General features: G+C 56.5%; 1 protein-coding gene across 1 annotated transcript in view; it reads right to left on the reverse strand.

Moving 5' to 3' along the window:
• Nucleotides 1–1124: 1124 nt before the first annotated feature.
• LOC144488501 (pyruvate kinase PKM-like) overlaps nt 1125–22652 on the reverse strand; it is a 37567-nt gene continuing 16039 nt past the window's right edge. The window contains exons 7-11 of the mRNA XM_078206550.1: nt 22359–22509; nt 18242–18394; nt 7789–7955; nt 6023–6204; nt 1125–1317 (exon numbers count right to left, since the gene is read on the reverse strand). Of these exons, the coding sequence (XP_078062676.1) occupies nt 1211–1317; nt 6023–6204; nt 7789–7955; nt 18242–18394; nt 22359–22509 (760 nt within the window). The 3' untranslated portion in view covers nt 1125–1210. The remainder of the gene's footprint in view (nt 1318–6022; nt 6205–7788; nt 7956–18241; nt 18395–22358; nt 22510–22652) is intronic.

The raw sequence follows: 22652 nt of genomic DNA on the forward strand, positions 1-22652 counted from the left end.
AGGCAGGGCATTCCACGCCCTTACTACTCTCTGAGTAAAGAACCTACCTCTAACATCTGTCCTATATCTATCACCCCTCAATTTAAAGCTATGTCCCCTCGTGCTAGCCATCACCATCCGAGGAAATAGGCTCTCACTATCCACCCTATCTAATCCTCTGATCATCTTGTATGCCTCTATTAAGTCACCTCTTAACCTTCTTCTCTCTAACGAAAACAACCTCAAGTCCCTCAGCCTTTCCTCATACGATTTTCCCACCATACCAGGCAACATCCTGGTAAATCTCCTCTGCACCCTTTCCAACACTTCCACATCTTTCCTATAATACGGCGATCAGAACTGTACGCAATACTCCAAATGCGGCCGCACCAGAGTTTTGTACAGTTGCAGCATGACCTCCTGGCTCCGAAACTCAATCCCTCTACCAATAAAAGCTAACACTCCGTACGCCTTCTTAACAACCCTATCAACCTGGGTGCCAACTTTCAGGGATCTATGCACATGGACACCCAGATCTCTCTGTTCATCCACACGACCAAGTATCTTACCAGTAGCCCAGTACTCTGTATTCCTGTTACTCCTTCCAAAGTGAATCACCTCACACGTTTCCGCATTAAACTGCATTTGCCACCTCTCAGCCCAGCTCTGCAGCTTATCTATGTCCCTCTGTAACCTGCCACTTCCCTCCGCACTGTCCACAACTCCACCGACTTTAGTGTCATCCGCAAATTTACTAATCCATCCTTCCACGCCCTCATCCAGGTCATTAATAAAAATGACAAACAGCAGTGGCCCCAAAACAGATCCTTGCGGTACACCACTAGTAACTGAACTCCAGGATGAATATTTCCCATCAACCACCACTCTCTGTTTTCTTACAGTTCGCCAATTCCTGATCCAAACCACTAAATCACCCTCAATCCCATGTGTCCGTATTTTCTGCAAAAGCTTACCGTGGGGAACCTTATCAAACGCTTTGCTGAAATCCATATACACCACATCAACCGCTTTACCATCATCCACCTCTTTGGTCACCTTCTCAATGAACTCAATAAGGTTTGTGAGGCACGACCTACCCTTCACAAAACCAGGACGATAGGAATAAGAAAGATCACCAGCCGATGTTAAGACTCTTTATTTTCACAGCTGGGTCTCTTTCAGGGCCCAGAATCTGACAATAGTTCAGAGGTTAATGGTCAGCTGGTGGCACTCAGTGAACTGGCATCACCCGCATGATGTTGGTTGCACCCGCGCCAGAACGCCAACCAGTCAGCACGATGACAATGTCGCCGGCCCGAACAAACTCCCGGGCTTTGGCTGAAAGAGAAAACAGAAACAGATACCACAAATAATCTGTTCAAACACTCCCAGGACAGGTACAGCACGGGGTGAGATACAGAGTAAAGATCCCTCTACACTGTCCCCATCAAACACTCCCAGGACAGGTACAGCACGGGGTTAGATACAGAGTAAACTCCCTCTACACTGTCCCCCATCAAACACTCCCAGGACAGGTACAGCACGGGGTTAGATACAGAGTAAACTCCCTCTACACTGTCCCCCATCAAACACTCCCAGGACAGGTACAGCACGGGGTTAGATACAGAGTAAAGCTCCCTCTACACTGTCCCCCATCAAACACTCCCAGGACAGGTACAACACGGGGTTAGATACAGAGTAAAGCACCCTCTACACTGTCCCCATCAAACACTCCCAGGACAGGTACAGCACGGGGTTAGATACAGAGTAAAGCTCCCTCTACACTGTCCCCATCAAACACTCCCAGGACAGGTACAGCACGGGGTTAGATACAGAGTAAAGCTCCCTCTACACTGTCCCCATCAAACACTCCCAGGACAGGTACAGCACGGGGTTAGATAGAGAGTAAAGCTCCCTCTACACTGTCCCCATCAAACACTCCCAGGACAGGTACAGCACGGGGTTAGATACAGAGTAAAGCTCCCTCGACACTGTCCCCCCATCAAACACTCCCAGGACAGGTACAGCACGGGGTTAGATACAGAGTAAAGCTCCCTCTACACTGTCCCCATCAAACACTCCCAGGGCAGGTACAGCACGGGGTTAGCTACAGAGTAAAGCTCCCTCTACACTGCCCCCCATCAAACACTCCCAGGACAGGTACAGCACGGGGTTAGATACAGAGTAAAGCTCCCTCTACACTGTCCCCCATCAAACACTCCCAGGACAGGGACAGCACGGGGTTAGATACAGAGTAAAGCTCCCTCTACACTGTCCCCCATCAAACACTCCCAGGACAGGTACAGCACGAGGTTAGATACAGAGTAAAGCTCCCTCTACACTGTCCCCCATCAAACACTCCCAGGACAGGTACAGCACGGGGTTAGATACAGAGTAAAGCTCCCTCTACACTATCCCCCATCAAACACTCCCAGGACAGGTACAGCACGGGGTTAGATACAGAGTAACGCTCCCTCTACACTGTCCCCCATCAAACACTCCCAGGACAGGTACAGCACGGGGTTAGATACAGGGTAAAGCTCCCTCTACACTGTCCCCATCAAACACTCCCAGGACAGGTACAACACGGGGTTAGATACAGAGTAAAGCTCCCTCTACACTGTCCCCCCATCAAACACTCCCAGGACAGGTACAGCACGGGGTTAGATACAGAGTAAAGCTCCCTCTACACTGTCCCCATCAAACACTCCCAGGGCAGGTACAGCACGGGGTTAGATACAGAGTAAAGCTCCCTCTACACTCTCCCCCATCAAACACTCGCGGGACAGGTACAGCACGGGGTTAGATACAGAGTAAAGCTCCCTCTGCACCTTCCCCCATCAAACACTCCCAGGACAGGTACAGCACGGGGTTAGATACAGAGTAAAGCTCCCTCTACACTGTCCCCCATCAAACACTCCCAGGACAGGTACAGCACGGGGTTAGATACAGAGTAAAGCTCCCTCTACACTGTCCCCATCAAACACTCCCAGGGCAGGTACAGCACGGGGTTAGATACAGAGTAAAGCTCCCTCTACACTGTCCCCCATCAAACACTCGCGGGACAGGTACAGCACGGGGTTAGATACAGAGTAAAGCTCCCTCTGCACCGTCCCCCATCAAACACTCCCAGGACAGGTACAGCACGGGGTTAGATACAGAGTAAAGCACCCTCTACACTGTCCCCCATCAAACCCTCCCAGGACAGGTGCAGCACGGGGTTAGATACAGAGTAAAGCTCCCTCTACACTGTCCCCCATCAAACACTCCCAGGACAGGTACAACACGGGGTTAGATACAGAGTAAAGCACCGTCTACACTGTCCCCATCAAACACTCCCAGGACAGGTACAGCACGGGGTTAGATATAGAGTAAAGCTCCCTCTACACTGTCCCCATCAAACCCTCCCAGGACAGGTGCAGCACGGGGTTAGATACAGAGTAAAGCACCCTCTACACTATCCCCCATCAAACACTCCCAGGACAGGTACCGCACGGGGTTAGATACAGAGTAAAGCTCCCTCTACACTGTCCCCATCAAACACTCCCAGGACAGGTGCAGCACGGGGTTAGATACAGAGTAAAGCACCCTCTACACTATCCCCCATCAAACACTCCCAGGACAGGTACAGCACGGGGTTAGATACAGAGTAAAGCTCCCTCTACACTGTCCCCCATCAAACACTCCCAGGACAGGTACAGCACGGGGTTAGATACAGAGTAAAGCTCCCTCTGCACCGTCCCCCATCAAACACTCCCAGGACAGGTACAGCACGGGGTTAGATACAGAGTAAAGCTCCCTCTACACTGTCCCCCATCAAACACTCCCAGGACAGGTGCAGCACGGGGTTAGATACAGAGTAAAGCTCCCTCTACACTGTCCCCCATCAAACACTCCCAGGACAGGTACAACACGGGGTTAGATACAGAGTAAAGCACCCTCTACACTGTCCCCATCAAACACTCCCAGGACAGGTACAGCACGGGGTTAGATACAGAGTAAAGCTCCCTCTACACTGTCCCCATCAAACACTCCCAGGACAGGTACAGCACGGGGTTAGATACAGAGTAAAGCTCCCTCTACACTGTCCCCATCAAACACTCCCAGGACAGGTACAGCACGGGGTTAGATAGAGAGTAAAGCTCCCTCTACACTGTCCCCATCAAACACTCCCAGGACAGGTACAGCACGGGGTTAGATACAGAGTAAAGCTCCCTCGACACTGTCCCCCCATCAAACACTCCCAGGACAGGTACAGCACGGGGTTAGATACAGAGTAAAGCTCCCTCTACACTGTCCCCATCAAACACTCCCAGGGCAGGTACAGCACGGGGTTAGCTACAGAGTAAAGCTCCCTCTACACTGCCCCCCATCAAACACTCCCAGGACAGGTACAGCACGGGGTTAGATACAGAGTAAAGCTCCCTCTACACTGTCCCCCATCAAACACTCCCAGGACAGGGACAGCACGGGGTTAGATACAGAGTAAAGCTCCCTCTACACTGTCCCCCATCAAACACTCCCAGGACAGGTACAGCACGAGGTTAGATACAGAGTAAAGCTCCCTCTACACTGTCCCCCATCAAACACTCCCAGGACAGGTACAGCACGGGGTTAGATACAGAGTAAAGCTCCCTCTACACTATCCCCCATCAAACACTCCCAGGACAGGTACAGCACGGGGTTAGATACAGAGTAACGCTCCCTCTACACTGTCCCCCATCAAACACTCCCAGGACAGGTACAGCACGGGGTTAGATACAGGGTAAAGCTCCCTCTACACTGTCCCCATCAAACACTCCCAGGACAGGTACAACACGGGGTTAGATACAGAGTAAAGCTCCCTCTACACTGTCCCCCCATCAAACACTCCCAGGACAGGTACAGCACGGGGTTAGATACAGAGTAAAGCTCCCTCTACACTGTCCCCATCAAACACTCCCAGGGCAGGTACAGCACGGGGTTAGATACAGAGTAAAGCTCCCTCTACACTCTCCCCCATCAAACACTCGCGGGACAGGTACAGCACGGGGTTAGATACAGAGTAAAGCTCCCTCTGCACCTTCCCCCATCAAACACTCCCAGGACAGGTACAGCACGGGGTTAGATACAGAGTAAAGCTCCCTCTACACTGTCCCCCATCAAACACTCCCAGGACAGGTACAGCACGGGGTTAGATACAGAGTAAAGCTCCCTCTACACTGTCCCCATCAAACACTCCCAGGGCAGGTACAGCACGGGGTTAGATACAGAGTAAAGCTCCCTCTACACTGTCCCCCATCAAACACTCGCGGGACAGGTACAGCACGGGGTTAGATACAGAGTAAAGCTCCCTCTGCACCGTCCCCCATCAAACACTCCCAGGACAGGTACAGCACGGGGTTAGATACAGAGTAAAGCACCCTCTACACTGTCCCCCATCAAACCCTCCCAGGACAGGTGCAGCACGGGGTTAGATACAGAGTAAAGCTCCCTCTACACTGTCCCCCATCAAACACTCCCAGGACAGGTACAACACGGGGTTAGATACAGAGTAAAGCACCGTCTACACTGTCCCCATCAAACACTCCCAGGACAGGTACAGCACGGGGTTAGATATAGAGTAAAGCTCCCTCTACACTGTCCCCATCAAACCCTCCCAGGACAGGTGCAGCACGGGGTTAGATACAGAGTAAAGCACCCTCTACACTATCCCCCATCAAACACTCCCAGGACAGGTACCGCACGGGGTTAGATACAGAGTAAAGCTCCCTCTACACTGTCCCCATCAAACACTCCCAGGACAGGTGCAGCACGGGGTTAGATACAGAGTAAAGCACCCTCTACACTATCCCCCATCAAACACTCCCAGGACAGGTACAGCACGGGGTTAGATACAGAGTAAAGCTCCCTCTACACTGTCCCCCATCAAACACTCCCAGGACAGGTACAGCACGGGGTTAGATACAGAGTAAAGCTCCCTCTACACTGTCCCCATCAAACACTCCCAGGACAGGTACAGCACGGGGTTAGATACAGAGTAAAGCTCCCTCTGGGTGCTTACCTATCTCCATTCCGAAGCTGACACGCTGATCGACATCCTCGGCCCAGATCTCATGGATCTTCTCCCGGTAAAGCACTGGGAAGATCCCGCGATAGAGGTGTGCCTGTCGGGCTACCTGCTCGTTGCGGGTGACAGCAATGATTGGAGCTCGGGGCCGATATTTGGAGACAAGCTGTGCTGTCCTGTGGGTAAGGGAAACAGGATTTACATCGATTCAGCCCACTGGGATATTATTGATCATCATCACTGAGAGACAAGTCCATCAATTCCACCGCAGGATCATGGGGAGACTGGTATGTCTGTCGCACCTTTTTCAATCTAACAATGTCTCAGGGTATACGCAAGGGAGGTCACTGTTGTCCTTGGGAGATTGAGCTGCCAAAATATGCACAGCAAGCTCCCAGGAACCGAGATGTTCTGATGACCAGAAGATGTCGTTGGAATTAGGTGGGACACCAGGTGTTTTCCTCCTGCACTGTCTGATTCTATGGGGATATTCGCTCTGGGATGAATGTTTTCACCCAGGAATCTGTGCAGAAACTCTCTCTGTTCAGCTTCTAATTGTCCATGTGCGAACTTTACATTGGCTCAGGGGGTTCAGCTCAGCCTCATCTCATCTGAAAGACAGCACTTCCCACAGTGCGGCGCTCCCTCAGCACCGACCCTCCCACAGTGCGGCGCTCCCTCAGCACCGACCCTCCCACAGTGCGGCACTCCCTCAGCACTGACCCTCCCACAGTGCGGCGCTCCCTCAGCACTGACCCTCCCACAGTGCGGCGCTCCCTCAGCACTGACCCTCCCACAGTGCGGCACTCCCTCAGCACTGACCCTCCCACAGTGCGGCGCTCCCTCAGCACTGACCCTCCCACAGTGCGGCGCTCCCTCAGCACTGACCCTCCCACAGTGCGGCGCTCCCTCAGCACTGACCCTCCCACAGTGCGGCGCTCCCTCAGCACTGACCCTCCCACAGTGCGGCGCTCCCTCAGCACTGACCCTCCCACAGTGCGGCGCTCCCTCAGCACTGACCCTCCCACAGTGCGGCGCTCCCTCAGCACTGACCCTCCCACAGTGCGGCACTCCCTCAGCACTGACCCTCCCACAGTGCGGCGCTCTCTCAGCACTGACCCTCCCACAGTGCGGCGCTCCCTCAGCACTGACCCTCCCGCAGTGCGGCGCTCCCTCAGCACTGACCCTCCCACAGTGCGGCGCTCCCTCAGCACTGACCCTGCCACAGTGCGGCGCTCCCTCAGCACTGACCCTCCCGCAGTGCGGCGCTCCCTCAGCACTGACCCTCCCACAGTGCGGCGCTCCCTCAGCACTGACCCTCCCGCAGTGCGGCGCTCCCTCAGCACTGACCCTCCCACAGTGCGGCGCTCCCTCAGCACTGACCCTCCCGCAGTGCGGCGCTCCCTCAGCACTGACCCTCCCACAGTGCGGCGCTCCCTCAGCACTGACCCTCCCACAGTGCGGCGCTCCCTCAGCACTGACCCTCCCACAGTGCGGCGCTCCCTCAGCACTGACCCTCCCACAGTGCGGCGCTCCCTCAGCACTGACCCTCCCACAGTGCGGCGCTCCCTCAGCACTGACCCTCCCACAGTGCGGCGCTCCCTCAGCACTGACCCTCCCACAGTGCGGCGCTCCCTCAGCACTGACCCTCCCACAGTGCGGCGCTCCCTCAGCACTGACCCTCCCACAGTGCGGCACTCTTTCAGGACTGAATATGTGACCTTGAAGGAGTTGAGCTTGCAGGTTAAAGGGGACATTACCTGCCCGAGTTGGTCAGGACTATTATTGCTCCAGAACAGGATTTGAAGGAAGCTTCTACTGCTCCGACAGCGGTGACCTCTGTGGGGTCACGGGTCAGAGGCATCGACCTGCGCAGCTCCTCAAACAGCTGGTGGTGGAAAACAGCAGCTTCGGCCTCACGGGCAATCTAGAGCCGGACACAGAGAGAGAATGTGAAGCTGCACTCCTCACCAGCAACTCACACCGACCCCTCACACTGACCCTCACACTGACCCTCACACTGACCCTCACACCGACCCCTCACACCGACCCCTCACACCGACCCCTCACACTGACCCTCACACTGACCCTCACACTGACCCTCACACTGACCCCTCACACCGACCCCTCACACCGACCCCTCACACCGGCCCTCACACCGACCCCTCACACCGACCCCTCACACCGACCCCTCACACTGACCCCTCACACCGACCCCTCACACCGACCCCTCACACTGACCCTCACACCGACCCCTCACACCGACCCTTCACACCGACCCCTCACACTGACCCTCACACTGACCCTCACACCGACCCCTCACACTGACCCTCACACTGACCCTCACACTGACCCCTCACACTGACCCCTCACACCGACCCCTCACTGAGTGCAGGAACCCCCACACCGACAGCGCACACTGACCCCTCACACTGACCCTCGCACTGACCCCTCACACTGACCCCTCACACTGACCCTCACACTGACCCCTCACACCGACCCCTCACTGAGTGCAGGGACCCCCACACCGACAGCGCACACTGACCCCCACACTGACCCTCATACTGACCCTCACACCGACCCCTCACACTGACCCTCACACCGACCCCTCACACTGACCCTCACACTGACCCCTCACACCGACCCCTCACACCGACCCCTCACACTGACCCCTCACACTGACCCCTCACACTGACCCCTCACACCGACCCCTCACTGAGTGCAGGAACCCCCACACCGACAGCGCACACTGACCCCTCACACTGACCCTCACACTGACCCCTCACACTGACCCCTCACACTGACCCCTCACACTGACCCCTCACACTGACCCCTCACACTGACCCCTCACTGAGTGCAGGAACCCCCACACCGACAGCACACACTGACCCTCACACTGACCCTCACACTGACCCCTCACACTGACCCCTCACACTGACCCCTCACTGAGTGCACCAACACCCACACCGACCCCTCACACCGACCCCTCACACTGACCCCTCACACTGACCCCTCACACTGACCCCTCACTGAGTGCAGGAACACCCACACCGACAGCGCACACTGACCCCTCACACTGACCCCTCACACTGACCCCTCACACTGACCCCTCACTGAGTGCAGGAACACCCACACCGACAGCGCACACTGACCCCTCACACTGACCCCTCACACTGACCCCTCACACTGACCCCTCACTGAGTGCGCCAACACCCACACCGACAACAACACTGACCCCTCACACTGACCCCTCACAGTGACCCCTCACACCGACCCCTCACACCGACCCCTCACACCGACCCCTCACTGAGTGCAGGAACCCCCACACCGACAGCGCACACTGACCCCTCACACTGACCCCTCACACTGACCCCTCACTGAGTGCGCCAACACCCACACCGACAGCACACACTGACCCCTCACACTGACCCCTCACTGAGTGCAGGAACCCCCACACCGACAGTGCACACTGACCCCTCACACTGACCCTCACACCGACCCCTCACACCGACCCCTCACACCGACCCCTCACACTGACCCCTCACACTGACCCCTCACACTGACCCCTCACTGAGTGCAGGAACCCCCACACCGACAGTGCACACTGACCCCTCACACTGACCCCTCACGCCGACCCCTCACGCCGACCCCTCACACCGACCCCTCACACCGACCCCTCACACCGACCCCTCACACCGACCCCTCACACCGACCCCTCACACCGACCCCTCACACCGACCCCTCACACCGACCCCTCACACTGACCCCTCACACTGACCCCTCACACTGACCCCTCACACTGACCCCTCACACTGACCCCTCACACTGACCCCTCACACTGATCCCTCACACTGATCCCCCCATACTGATCCCCCCATACTGACCCCTCACACTGACCCCTCACACTGACCCCTCACACTGACCCCTCACACTGACCCCTCACACTGACCCCTCACACTGACCACCCCATGCTGACCCCTGACTAGGACTGGGATCTCCACAACATCAGGGGAGTGACCCTTACGTACACAGGCAGTAATGATCAAGTGAGGGGAGTGACGATCGAGTGCGGCACGGTAGCACAGTGGTTAGCACTGCTGCTTCACAGCTCCAGGGGCTCGGATTCGATTCCCGGCTTGGGTCACTGTCTGTGTGGAGTCTGCACATTCTCCCCGTGTCTCCGTGGGTTTCCTCCGGGTGCTCCGGTTTCCTCCCACAGTCCAAAGATGTGCGGGTTAGGTTGATTGGCCATGCTAAAATTGCCCCTTAGTGTCCTGAGATGGGTAGGTTAGAGGGATTAGTGGGTAAATATGTAGGGATATGGGGGTAGGGCCTGGGTGGGATTGTGGTCGGTGCAGACTCGATGGGCCGAATGGGCTTTTCCGTACTGTAGGGTTTCTAAGAACTTCTAAGATTTCTTCTAAACTCTATGATTCTATGAGTGGGGGGAGTGACGATCGAGTGGAGGGAGTGATGATCGAGTGGGGGGAGTGATGATCGAGTGGGGGGAGTGATGATCGAGTGGAGGGAGTGATGATCGAGTGGAGGGAGTGATGATCGAGTGGAGGGAGTGATGATCGAGTGGAGGGAGTGGGAGTGATGATCGAGTGGAGGGAGTGATGTTTGAGTGAAGGGAGTGACGATTGAGTGGGGGGAGTGACGATCGAGTGGAGGGAGTGATGATCGAGTGGAGGGAGTGATGATCGAGTGGGGGGAGTGATGATCGAGTGGGGGGTGATGATCGAGTGGTGGGAGTGATGATCGAGTGGAGGGAGTGATGATCGAGTGGAGGGAGTGATGATCGAGTGGAGGGAGTGATGATCGAGTGGAGGGAGTGGGAGTGATGATCGAGTGGAGGGAGTGGGAGTGATGATCGAGTGGAGGGAGTGATGTTCGAGTGAAGGGAGTGACGATCGAGTGGGGGGAGTGACGATCGAGTGGAGGGAGTGACGATCGAGTGGAGGGAGTGATGATCGAGTGGGGGGAGTGATGATCGAGTGGGGGGAGTGATGATCGAGTGGGGGGAGTGATGATCGAGTGGGGGGAGTGATGATCGAGTGGAGGGAGTGATGATCGAGTGGGGGGAGTGATGATCGAGTGGAGGAAGAGGGAGTGTTGTTCGAGTGGAGGGAGTGATGATCGAGTGGAGGGTGTGATGATCGAGTGGAGGGAGTGGGAGTGATGATCGAGTGGAGGGAGTGATGTTCGAGTGAAGGGAGTGACGATCGAGTGGGGGGAGTGACGATCGAGTGGAGGGAGTGATGATCGAGTGGAGGGAGTGATGATCGAGTGGGGGGAGTGATGATCGAGTGGGGGGAGTGATGATCGAGTGGGGGGAGTGATGTTCGAGTGGGGGGAGTGATGATCGAGTGGGGGGTGATGATCGAGTGGAGGGAGTGATGATCGAGTGGGGGGAGTGATGATTGAGTGGAGGAAGAGGGAGTGATGTTCGAGTGGAGGGAGTGGGAGTGATGATCGAGTGGAGGGAGTGATGTTCGAGTGAAGGGAGTGACGATCGAGTGGGGGGAGTGACGATCGAGTGGAGGGAGTGATGATCGAGTGGAGGGAGTGACGATCGAGTGGGGGGAGTGACGATCGAGTGGAGGGAGTGATGATCGAGTGGAGGGAGTGATGATCGAGTGGGGGGAGTGATGATCGAGTGGGGGGAGTGATGATCGAGTGGGGGGAGTGATGTTCGAGTGGGGGGAGTGATGATCGAGTGGGGGGTGATGATCGAGTGGAGGGAGTGATGATCGAGTGGGGGGAGTGATGATTGAGTGGAGGAAGAGGGAGTGATGTTCGAGTGGAGGGAGTGGGAGTGATGATCGAGTGGAGGGAGTGATGTTCGAGTGAAGGGAGTGACGATCGAGTGGGGGGAGTGACGATCGAGTGGAGGGAGTGATGATCGAGTGGAGGGAGTGATGATCGAGTGGAGGGAGTGATGATCGAGTGGGGGGAGTGATGATCGAGTGGGGGGAGTGATGATCGAGTGGGGGGAGTGATGATCGAGTGGGGGGGTGATGATCGAGTGGAGGGAGTGATGATCGAGTGGGGGGAGTGATGATCGAGTGGAGGAAGAGGGAGTGTTGTTCGAGTGGAGGGAGTGATGATCGAGTGGAGGGAGTGATGTTCGAGTGGAGGGAGTGATGATTGAGTGGAGGAAGAGGGAGTGATGTTCGAGTGGAGGGAGTGATGTTCGAGTGGAGGGAGTGATGATCGAGTGGAGGGAGTGACGATCGAGTGGAGGGAGTGACGATCGAGTGGAGGGAGTGATGATCGAGTGGAGGGAGTGATGATCGAGTGGAGGGAGTGGGAGTGATGATCGAGTGGAGGGAGTGATGATCGAGTGGAGGGAGTGATGATCGAGTGGAGGGAGTGATGATCGAGTGGAGGATGGGAGAGTGATGATCGAGTGGAGGGAGTGATGATCGAGTGGAGGGAGTGATGATCGAGGAGGGAGTGATGATCGAGTGGAGGGAGTGATGATCGAGTGGAGGGAGTGATGATCGAGTGGATGAAGGGAGAGTGATGATCGAGTGGAGGGAGTGATGATCGAGTGGAGGGAGTGATGATCGAGTGGAGGGAGTGATGATTGAGTGGAGGGAGTGATGATCGAGTGGGGGGAGTGGGAGTGATGATCGAGTGGAGGGAGTGGGAGTGATGATCGAGTGGAGGGAGTGATGATCGAGTGGAGGGAGTGGGAGTGACGATCGAGTGGAGGGAGTGATGATCGAGTGGAGGGAGTGGGAGTGATGATCGAGTGGAGGGAGTGGGAGTGATGATCGAGTGGAGGGAGTGATGATCGAGTGGAGGGAGTGGGAGTGATGATCGAGTGGAGGGAGTGGGAGTGATGATCGAGTGGAGGAAGGGAGAGTGATGATCGAGTGGAGGAAGGGAGAGTGATGATCGAGTGGAGGAAGGGAGAGTGATGATCGAGTGGAGGGAGTGGGAGTGATGATCGAGTGGAGGGAGTGATGATCGAGTGGAGGGAGTGGGAGTGATGATCGAGTGGATGAAGGGAGAGTGATGATCGAGTGGAGGAAGGGAGAGTGATGATCGAGTGGAGGAAGGGAGAGTGATGATCGAGTGGAGGGAGTGGGAGTGATGATCGAGTGGAGGGAGTGATGATCGAGTGGATGGAGTGGGAGTGATGATCGAGTGGAGGGAGTGGGAGTGATGATCGAGTGGAGTGAGTGGGAGTGATGATCGAGTGGAGGGAGTGATGATCGAGTGGAGGGAGTGATGATCGAGTGGAGGGAGTGGGAGTGATGATCGAGTGGAGGGAGTGATGATCGAGTGGAGGGAGTGGGAGTGATGATCGAGTGGAGGGAGTGATGATCGAGTGGAGGGAGTGATGATCGAGTGGAGGGAGTGACGATCGAGTGGAGGGAGTGATGTTCGAGTGAAGGGAGTGATGATCGAGTGAAGGGAGTGATGATCGAGTGGGGGGAGTGACGTTCGAGTGGAGGGAGTGATGATCGAGTGAAGGGAGTGATGATCGAGTGGGGGGAGTGATGATCGAGTGGGGGGAGTGGGAGTGATGATCGAGTGGAGGGAGTGGGAGTGATGATCGAGTGGAGGGAGTGATGATCGAGTGGAGGGAGTGGGAGTGACGATCGAGTGGAGGGAGTGATGATCGAGTGGAGGGAGTGGGAGTGATGATCGAGTGGAGGGAGTGATGATCGAGTGGAGGGAGTGGGAGTGATGATCGAGTGGAGGGAGTGGGAGTGATGATCGAGTGGAGGAAGGGAGAGTGATGATCGAGTGGAGGAAGGGAGAGTGATGATCGAGTGGAGGAAGGGAGAGTGATGATCGAGTGGAGGGAGTGGGAGTGATGATCGAGTGGAGGGAGTGATGATCGAGTGGAGGGAGTGGGAGTGATGATCGAGTGGAGGGAGTGGGAGTGATGATCGAGTGGAGGGAGTGATGATCGAGTGGAGGGAGTGATGATCGAGTGGAGGGAGTGGGAGTGATGATCGAGTGGAGGGAGTGATGATCGAGTGGAGGGAGTGGGAGTGATGATCGAGTGGAGGGAGTGATGATCGAGTGGAGGGAGTGATGATCGAGTGGAGGGAGTGACGATCGAGTGGAGGGAGTGACGATCGAGTGGAGGGAGTGATGATCGAGTGGAGGGAGTGGGAGTGATGATCGAGTGGAGGGAGTGATGATCGAGTGGAGGGAGTGGGAGTGATGATCGAGTGGAGGGAGTGATGATCGAGTGGAGGGAGTGATGATCGAGTGGAGGGAGTGATGATCGAGTGGAGGGAGTGATGATCGAGTGGAGGGAGTGATGATCGAGTGGAGGGAGTGATGATCGAGTGGAGGGAGTGATGACCGAGTGGAGGGAGTGATGATCGAGTGGAGGGAGTGATGATCGAGTGGAGGGAGTGATGATCGAGTGGAGGGAGTGATGATCGAGTGGAGGGAGTGATGATCGAGTGGAGGGAGTGATGATCGAGTGGAGGGAGTGATGATCGAGTGGAGGGAGTGATGATCGAGTGGAGGGAGTGATGATCGAGTGGAGGGAGTGATGATCGAGTGGAGGGAGTGATGATCGAGTGGAGGGAGTGATGATCGAGTGGAGGGAGTGATGATCGAGTGGAGGGAGTGATGATCGAGTGGAGGGAGTGATGATCGAGTGGAGGGAGTGATGATCGAGTGGAGGGAGTGATGATCGAGTGGAGGGAGTGATGATCGAGTGGAGGGAGTGATGATCGAGTGGAGGGAGTGATGATCGAGTGGGGGGAGTGGGAGTGATGATCGAGTGGAGGGAGTGGGAGTGATGATCGAGTGGAGGGAGTGATGATCGAGTGGAGGGAGTGATGATCGAGTGGAGGGAGTGATGATCGAGTGGAGGGAGTGATGATCGAGTGGAGGGAGTGATGATCGAGTGGAGGGAGTGATGATCGAGTGGAGGGAGTGATGATCGAGTGGAGGGAGTGATGATCGAGTGGAGGGAGTGATGATCGAGTGGAGGGAGTGATGATCGAGTGGAGGGAGTGATGATCGAGTGGAGGGAGTGATGATCGAGTGGAGGGAGTGATGATCGAGTGGAGGGAGTGGGAGTGATGATCGAGTGGAGGGAGTGATGATCGAGTGGAGGGAGTGGGAGTGATGATCGAGTGGAGGGAGTGGGAGTGATGATCGAGTGGAGGAAGGGAGAGTGATGATCGAGTGGAGGAAGGGAGAGTGATGATCGAGTGGAGGAAGGGAGAGTGATGATCGAGTGGAGGGAGTGGGAGTGATGATCGAGTGGAGGGAGTGATGATCGAGTGGAGGGAGTGGGAGTGATGATCGAGTGGAGGGAGTGGGAGTGATGATCGAGTGGAGGGAGTGATGATCGAGTGGAGGGAGTGATGATCGAGTGGAGGGAGTGGGAGTGATGATCGAGTGGAGGGAGTGATGATCGAGTGGAGGGAGTGGGAGTGATGATCGAGTGGAGGGAGTGGGAGTGATGATCGAGTGGAGGGAGTGACGATCGAGTGGAGGGAGTGACGATCGAGTGGAGGGAGTGACGATCGAGTGGAGGGAGTGATGATCGAGTGGAGGGAGTGGGAGTGATGATCGAGTGGAGGGAGTGATGATCGAGTGGAGGGAGTGGGAGTGATGATCGAGTGGAGGGAGTGATGATCGAGTGGAGGGAGTGATGATCGAGTGGAGGGAGTGATGATCGAGTGGAGGGAGTGATGATCGAGTGGAGGGAGTGATGATCGAGTGGAGGGAGTGATGATCGAGTGGAGGGAGTGATGATCGAGTGGAGGGAGTGATGATCGAGTGGAGGGAGTGATGATCGAGTGGAGGGAGTGATGATCGAGTGGAGGGAGTGATGATCGAGTGGAGGGAGTGATGATCGAGTGGAGGGAGTGATGATCGAGTGGAGGGAGTGATGATCGAGTGGAGGGAGTGATGATCGAGTGGAGGGAGTGATGATCGAGTGGAGGGAGTGATGATCGAGTGGAGGGAGTGATGATCGAGTGGAGGGAGTGATGATCGAGTGGAGGGAGTGATGATCGAGTGGAGGGAGTGATGATCGAGTGGAGGGAGTGATGATCGAGTGGAGGGAGTGATGATCGAGTGGAGGGAGTGATGATCGAGTGGAGGGAGTGATGATCGAGTGGAGGGAGTGATGATCGAGTGGAGGGAGTGATGATCGAGTGGAGGGAGTGATGATCGAGTGGAGGGAGTGATGATCGAGTGGAGGGAGTGATGATCGAGTGGAGGGAGTGATGATCGAGTGGAGGGAGTGATGATCGAGTGGAGGGAGTGATGATCGAGTGGAGGGAGTGATGATCGAGTGGAGGGAGTGATGATCGAGTGGAGGGAGTGATGATCGAGTGGAGGGAGTGATGATCGAGTGGAGGGAGTGATGATCGAGTGGAGGGAGTGATGATCGAGTGGAGGGAGTGATGATCGAGTGGAGGGAGTGATGATCGAGTGGAGGGAGTGATGATCGAGTGGAGGGAGTGATGATCGAGTGGAGGGAGTGATGATCGAGTGGAGGGAGTGATGATCGAGTGGAGGGAGTGATGATCGAGTGGAGGGAGTGATGATCGAGGAGGGAGTGATGATCGAGTGGAGGGAGTGATGATCGAGTGGAGGGAGTGATGATCGAGTGGATGAAGGGAGAGTGATGATCGAGTGGAGGGAGTGATGATCGAGTGGAGGGAGTGATGATCGAGTGGAGGGAGTGATGATTGAGTGGAGGGAGTGATGATCGAGTGGGGGGAGTGATGATCGAGTGGGGGGAGTGGGAGTGATGATCGAGTGGAGGGAGTGGGAGTGATGATCGAGTGGAGGGAGTGATGATCGAGTGGAGGGAGTGGGAGTGACGATCGAGTGGAGGGAGTGATGATCGAGTGGAGGGAGTGGGAGTGATGATCGAGTGGAGGGAGTGGGAGTGATGATCGAGTGGAGGGAGTGATGATCGAGTGGAGGGAGTGGGAGTGATGATCGAGTGGAGGGAGTGGGAGTGATGATCGAGTGGAGGAAGGGAGAGTGATGATCGAGTGGAGGAAGGGAGAGTGATGATCGAGTGGAGGAAGGGAGAGTGATGATCGAGTGGAGGGAGTGGGAGTGATGATCGAGTGGAGGGAGTGATGATCGAGTGGAGGGAGTGGGAGTGATGATCGAGTGGATGAAGGGAGAGTGATGATCGAGTGGAGGAAGGGAGAGTGATGATCGAGTGGAGGAAGGGAGAGTGATGATCGAGTGGAGGGAGTGGGAGTGATGATCGAGTGGAGGGAGTGATGATCGAGTGGAGGGAGTGGGAGTGATGATCGAGTGGAGGGAGTGGGAGTGATGATCGAGTGGAGGGAGTGGGAGTGATGATCGAGTGGAGGGAGTGATGATCGAGTGGAGGGAGTGATGATCGAGTGGAGGGAGTGGGAGTGATGATCGAGTGGAGGGAGTGATGATCGAGTGGAGGGAGTGGGAGTGATGATCGAGTGGAGGGAGTGATGATCGAGTGGAGGGAGTGATGATCGAGTGGAGGGAGTGACGATCGAGTGGAGGGAGTGACGATCGAGTGGAGGGAGTGATGATCGAGTGGAGGGAGTGATGATCGAGTGGAGGGAGTGGGAGTGATGATCGAGTGGAGGGAGTGATGATCGAGTGGAGGGAGTGGGAGTGATGATCGAGTGGAGGGAGTGATGATCGAGTGGAGGGAGTGATGATCGAGTGGAGGGAGTGACGATCGAGTGGAGGGAGTGGGAGTGATGATCGAGTGGAGGGAGTGACGATCGAGTGGAGGGAGTGACGATCGAGTGGAGGGAGTGGGAGTGATGTACACCAAGGGGCAACACACAGATGGGGAACACCCACCACCTGCAAGTCCCCCCTCCCGAGCCACTCACCATCCCGACTGGGAAATATATCGGCCGTTCCATCACTGTCGCTGGGGTCAAAATCCCGGAACCCCCTTCCTAACAGCGCTGTGGGTGTACCTACCCCACACAGGGACTGCAGTGTCCCACCCATCACCTTCTCAAGGGGCAAATTGGGATGGGCAATAAATGCTGGGAAGAGCCAGCGACACAAACATCCCGTGAAAGAATAAAACAACTGGTTAACAATCGTTCAGTCTGAACGAGAGCTGCCATTTTGCGGGGCGCAGACAACGCAGTCCCTGCCTTTCCCGGGCACTATGCCAGGCTGTGGGAAGCTCAGGGAAGCTATGCCCTTGCTACAACCCGCCCACATTACGGAACATCGTACTGCATGCTGCATCTTCACAGACTCCAGCGGGTACGAGCCCTTGGCGGTCTCCCCGGACAACATGATGCAGTCAGCTCCATCCAGCACTGCGTTAGCGACATCGCTGCTCTCTGCTCGGGTGGGCCGCGGTTTAGACACCATACTCTCCAACATCTACAACACGCAAAGGCACAGTCACAACCGTCAGAAACAACACCACATTTCAAATACACACCCACAGAAATATCACCCAGGCTCCTCCCTTGCTCACACCCACCCTGAGAACCCGTCCCCCAGTGAGAGTTAATGTGTGGGACCCGTACCCCAGTGAGAGTCAGTGTGTGTGGAACCCGTACCCCAGTGAGAGTCAGTGTGTGTGGAACCCCGTACCCCAGTGAGAGTCAGTGTGTGTGGAACCCCGTACCCCAGTGAGAGTCAGTGTGTGTGGAACCCGTACCCCAGTGAGAGTCAGTGTGTGTGGAACCCATACCCCAGTGAGAGTCAGTGTGTGTGGGACCCGTACCCCAGTGAGAGTCAGTGTGTGTGGAACCCGTACCCCAGTGAGAGTCAGTGTGTGTGGGACCTGTACCCCAGTGAAAATCAGTGTGTGTGGGACCCGTACCCCAGTGAGAGTCAGTGTGTGTGGGACCCGTACCCCAGTGAGAGTCAGTGTGTGTGGGACCCGTACCCCAGTGAGAGTCAGTGTGTGTGGGACCCGTACCCCAGTGAGAGTCAGTGTGTGTGGAACCCGTACCCCAGTGAGAGTCAGTGTGTGTGGAACCCGTACCCCAGTGAGAGTCAGTGTGTGCGGAACCCGTACCCCAGTGAGAGTCAGTGTGTGTGGAACCCGTACCCCAGTGAGAGTCAGTGTGTGCGGGACCCGTACCCCAGTGAGAGTCAGTGTGTGTGGAACCTGTACCCCAGTGAGAGTCAGTGTGTGTGGGACCCGTACCCCAGTGAGAGTCAGTGTGTGTGGGACCCATACCCCAGTGAGAGTCAGTTTGTGTGGAACCCGTACCCCAGTGAGAGTCAGTGTCTGTGGGACCCGTACCCCAGTGAGAGTCAGTGTGTGTGGAACCCGTACCCCAGTGAGAGTCAGTGTGTGTGGGACCTGTACCCCAGTGAAAATCAGTGTGTGTGGGACCCGTACCCCAGTGAGAGTCAGTGTGTGTGGGACCCGTACCCCAGTGAGAGTCAGTGTGTGTGGAACCCGTACCCCAGTGAGAGTCAGTGTGTGCGGAACCCGTACCCCAGTGAGAGTCAGTGTGTGTGGAACCCGTACCCCAGTGAGAGTCAGTGTGTGCGGGACCCGTACCCCAGTGAGAGTCAGTGTGTGTGGAACCTGTACCCCAGTGAGAGTCAGTGTGTGTGGGACCCGTACCCCAGTGAGAGTCAGTGTGTGTGGGACCCGTACCCCAGTGAGAGTCAGTTTGTGTGGAACCCGTACCCCAGTGAGAGTCAGTGTGTGTGGGACCCGTACCCCAGTGAGAGTCAGTGTGTGTCGAACCCGTACCCCAGTGAGAGTCAGTGTGTGTGAAACCCATACCCCAGTGAGAGTCAGTGTGTGTGGGACCCGTACCCCAGTGAGAGTCAGTATGTGTGGGACCCGTACCCCAGTGAGAGTCAGTGTGTGTGGGACCCGTACCCCAGTGAGAGTCAGTGTGTGTGACCCGTACCCCAGTGAGAATCAGTGTGTGTGTGGAACCCGTACCCCAGTGAGAGTCAGTGTGTGTGGGACCCATACCCCAGTGAGAGTCAGTGTGTGTGGGACCCGTACCCCAGTGAGAGTCAGTGTGTGTGGGACCTGTACCCCAGTGAGAGTCAGTGTGTGTGGGACCCGTACCCCAGTGAGAGTCAGTGTGTGTGGGACCCGTACCCCAGTGAGAGTCAGTGTGTGTGGGACCTGTACCCCAGTGAGAGTCAGTGTGTGTGGGACCCGTACCCCAGTGAGAGTCAGTGTGTGTGGAACCCGTACCCCAGTGAGAGTCAGTGTGTGTGGCACCCGTACCCCAGTGAGAGTCAGTGTGTGTGGGACCCGTACCCCAGTGAGAGTCAGTGTGTGTGGGACCCGTACCCCAGTGAGAGTCAGTGCCCGTGGGGCCCGTACCCCAGTGAGAGTCAGTGTGTGAGGGACTCGTACCCCAGTGAGAGTCAGTGTGTGTGGGACCTGTACCCCAGTGAAAATCAGTGTGTGTGGGACCCGTACCCCAGTGAGAGTCAGTGTGTGTGGGACCCGTACCCCAGTGAGAGTCAGTGTGTGTGGGACCCGTATCCCAGTGAGAGTCAGTGTGTGTGGAACCCGTACCCCAGTGAGAGTCAGTGTGTGTGGAACCCGTACCCCAGTGAGAGTCAGTGTGTGCGGAACCCGTACCCCAGTGAGAGTCAGTGTGTGTGGAACCCGTACCCCAGTGAGAGTCAGTGTGTGTGGGACCCGTACCCCAGTGAGAGTCAGTGTGTGTGGGACCCGTACCCCAGTGAGAGTCAGTGTGTGTGACCCGTACCCCAGTGAGAATCAGTGTGTGTGGAACCCGTACCCCAGTGAGAGTCAGTGTGTGTGGGACCCGTACCCCAGTGAGAGTCAGTGTGTGTGGGACCCGTACCCCAGTGAGAGTCAGTGTGTGTGGGACCCGTACCCCAGTGAGAGTCAGTGTGTGTGGGACCCGTACCCCAGTGAGAGTCAGTGTGTGTGGGACCCATACCCCAGTGAGAGTCAGTGTGTGCGGAACCCGCACCCCAGTGAGAGTCAGTGTGTGTGGAACCCATACCCCAGTGAGAGTCAGTGTGTGCGATACCCGTACCCCAGTGAGAGTCAGTGTGTGTGGGACCCATACCCCAGTGAGAGTCAGTGTGTGTGGGACCCGTACCCCAGTGAGAGTCAGTGTGTGTGGGACCTGTACCCCAGTGAGAGTCAGTGTGTGTGGGACCCGTACCCCAGTGAGAGTCAGTGTGTGTGGGACCCATACCCCAGTGAGAGTCAGTGTGTGAGGGACTCGTACCCCAGTGAGAGTCAGTGTGTGTGGAACCCGTACCCCAGTGAGAGTCAGTGTGTGTGGGACCCATACCCCAGTGAGAGTCAGTGTGTGTGGGACCCATACCCCAGTGAGAGTCAGTGTGTGCGGAACCCGCACCCCAGTGAGAGTCAGTGTGTGTGGAACCCGTACCCCAGTGAGAGTCAGTGTGTGTGGAACCCGTACCCCAGTGAGAGTCAGTGTGTGTGGAACCTGTATCCCAGTGAGAGTCAGTGTGTGTGGAACCCGTACCCCAGTGAGAGTCAGTGTGTGTGGGACCCGTACCCCAGTGAGAGTCAGTGTGTGTGGAACCCGTACCCCAGTGAGAGTCAGTGTGTGTGGGACCCGTACCCCAGTGAGGGTCAGTGTGTGTGGGACCCGTATCCCAGTGAGGGTCAGTGTGTGTGGGACCCGTACCCCAGTGAGGGTCAGTGTGTGTGGAACCCGTACCCCAGTGAGAGTCAGTGTGTGTGGAACCCATACCCCAGTGAGAGTCAGCGTGTGTGGGACCCGTATCCCAGTGAGGGTCAGTGTGTGTGGGACCCGTACCCCAGTGAGAGTCAGTGTGTGTGGGACCCGTACCCCAGTGAGAGTCAGTGTGTGTGGGACCCGTACCCCAGTGAGAGTCAGTGTGTGTGGGACCCGTACCCCAGTGAGGGTCAGTGTGTGTGGGACCCGTACCCCAGTGAGAGTCAGTGTGTGTGGGACCCGTACCCCAGTGAGAGTCAGTGTGTGTGGGACCCGTACCCCAGTGAGAGTCAGTGTGTGTGGGACCCGGACCCCAGTGAGAGTCAGTGTGTGTGGGACCCGTACCCCAGTGAGAGTCAGTGTGTGTGGAACCCATACCCCAGTGAGAGTCAGTGTGTGTGGGACCCGTACCCCAGTGAGAGTCAGTGTGTGTGGGACCTGTACCCCAGTGAGAGTCAGTGTGTGTGGGACCCGTACCCCAGTGAGAGTCAGTGTGTGTGGGACCCGTACCCCAGTGAGAGTCAGTGTGTGTGGAACCCATACCCCAGTGAGAGTCAGTGTGTGTGGGACCTGTACCCCAGTGAGAGTCAGTGTGTGTGGGACCCGGACCCCAGTCAGATACGAGCAGTACAGATTCTGCCTCTTGTCTCTCGGTAACACACCTGAGTGGCACAAATGACCGGTTTTCCAGCGTGATTGCATCGTCCAATGATCATCTTCTGAGCGAGGAAGACTTTCTCAGCCGGGATCTCAATCCCGAGATCTCCACGAGCCACCATGACCCCGTCACTGACCTCTAAAATCTCATCAAACCTGAGGCATCAGATTGGAGCAGATATTCAGCGTTATCATCACCGGGAACCTTCCACCGCCCCCTCGCACTCCCACCCTCGCTCTTCCACTCCCACCCTCACACTCCCCCCCTCACAGTCCCCCCCTCACAGTCCCCCCCTCAC

The sequence above is a fragment of the Mustelus asterias genome, unplaced genomic scaffold (assembly GCF_964213995.1).
Source record: "Mustelus asterias unplaced genomic scaffold, sMusAst1.hap1.1 HAP1_SCAFFOLD_1616, whole genome shotgun sequence".
Lineage (NCBI taxonomy): Eukaryota > Metazoa > Chordata > Chondrichthyes > Carcharhiniformes > Triakidae > Mustelus > Mustelus asterias.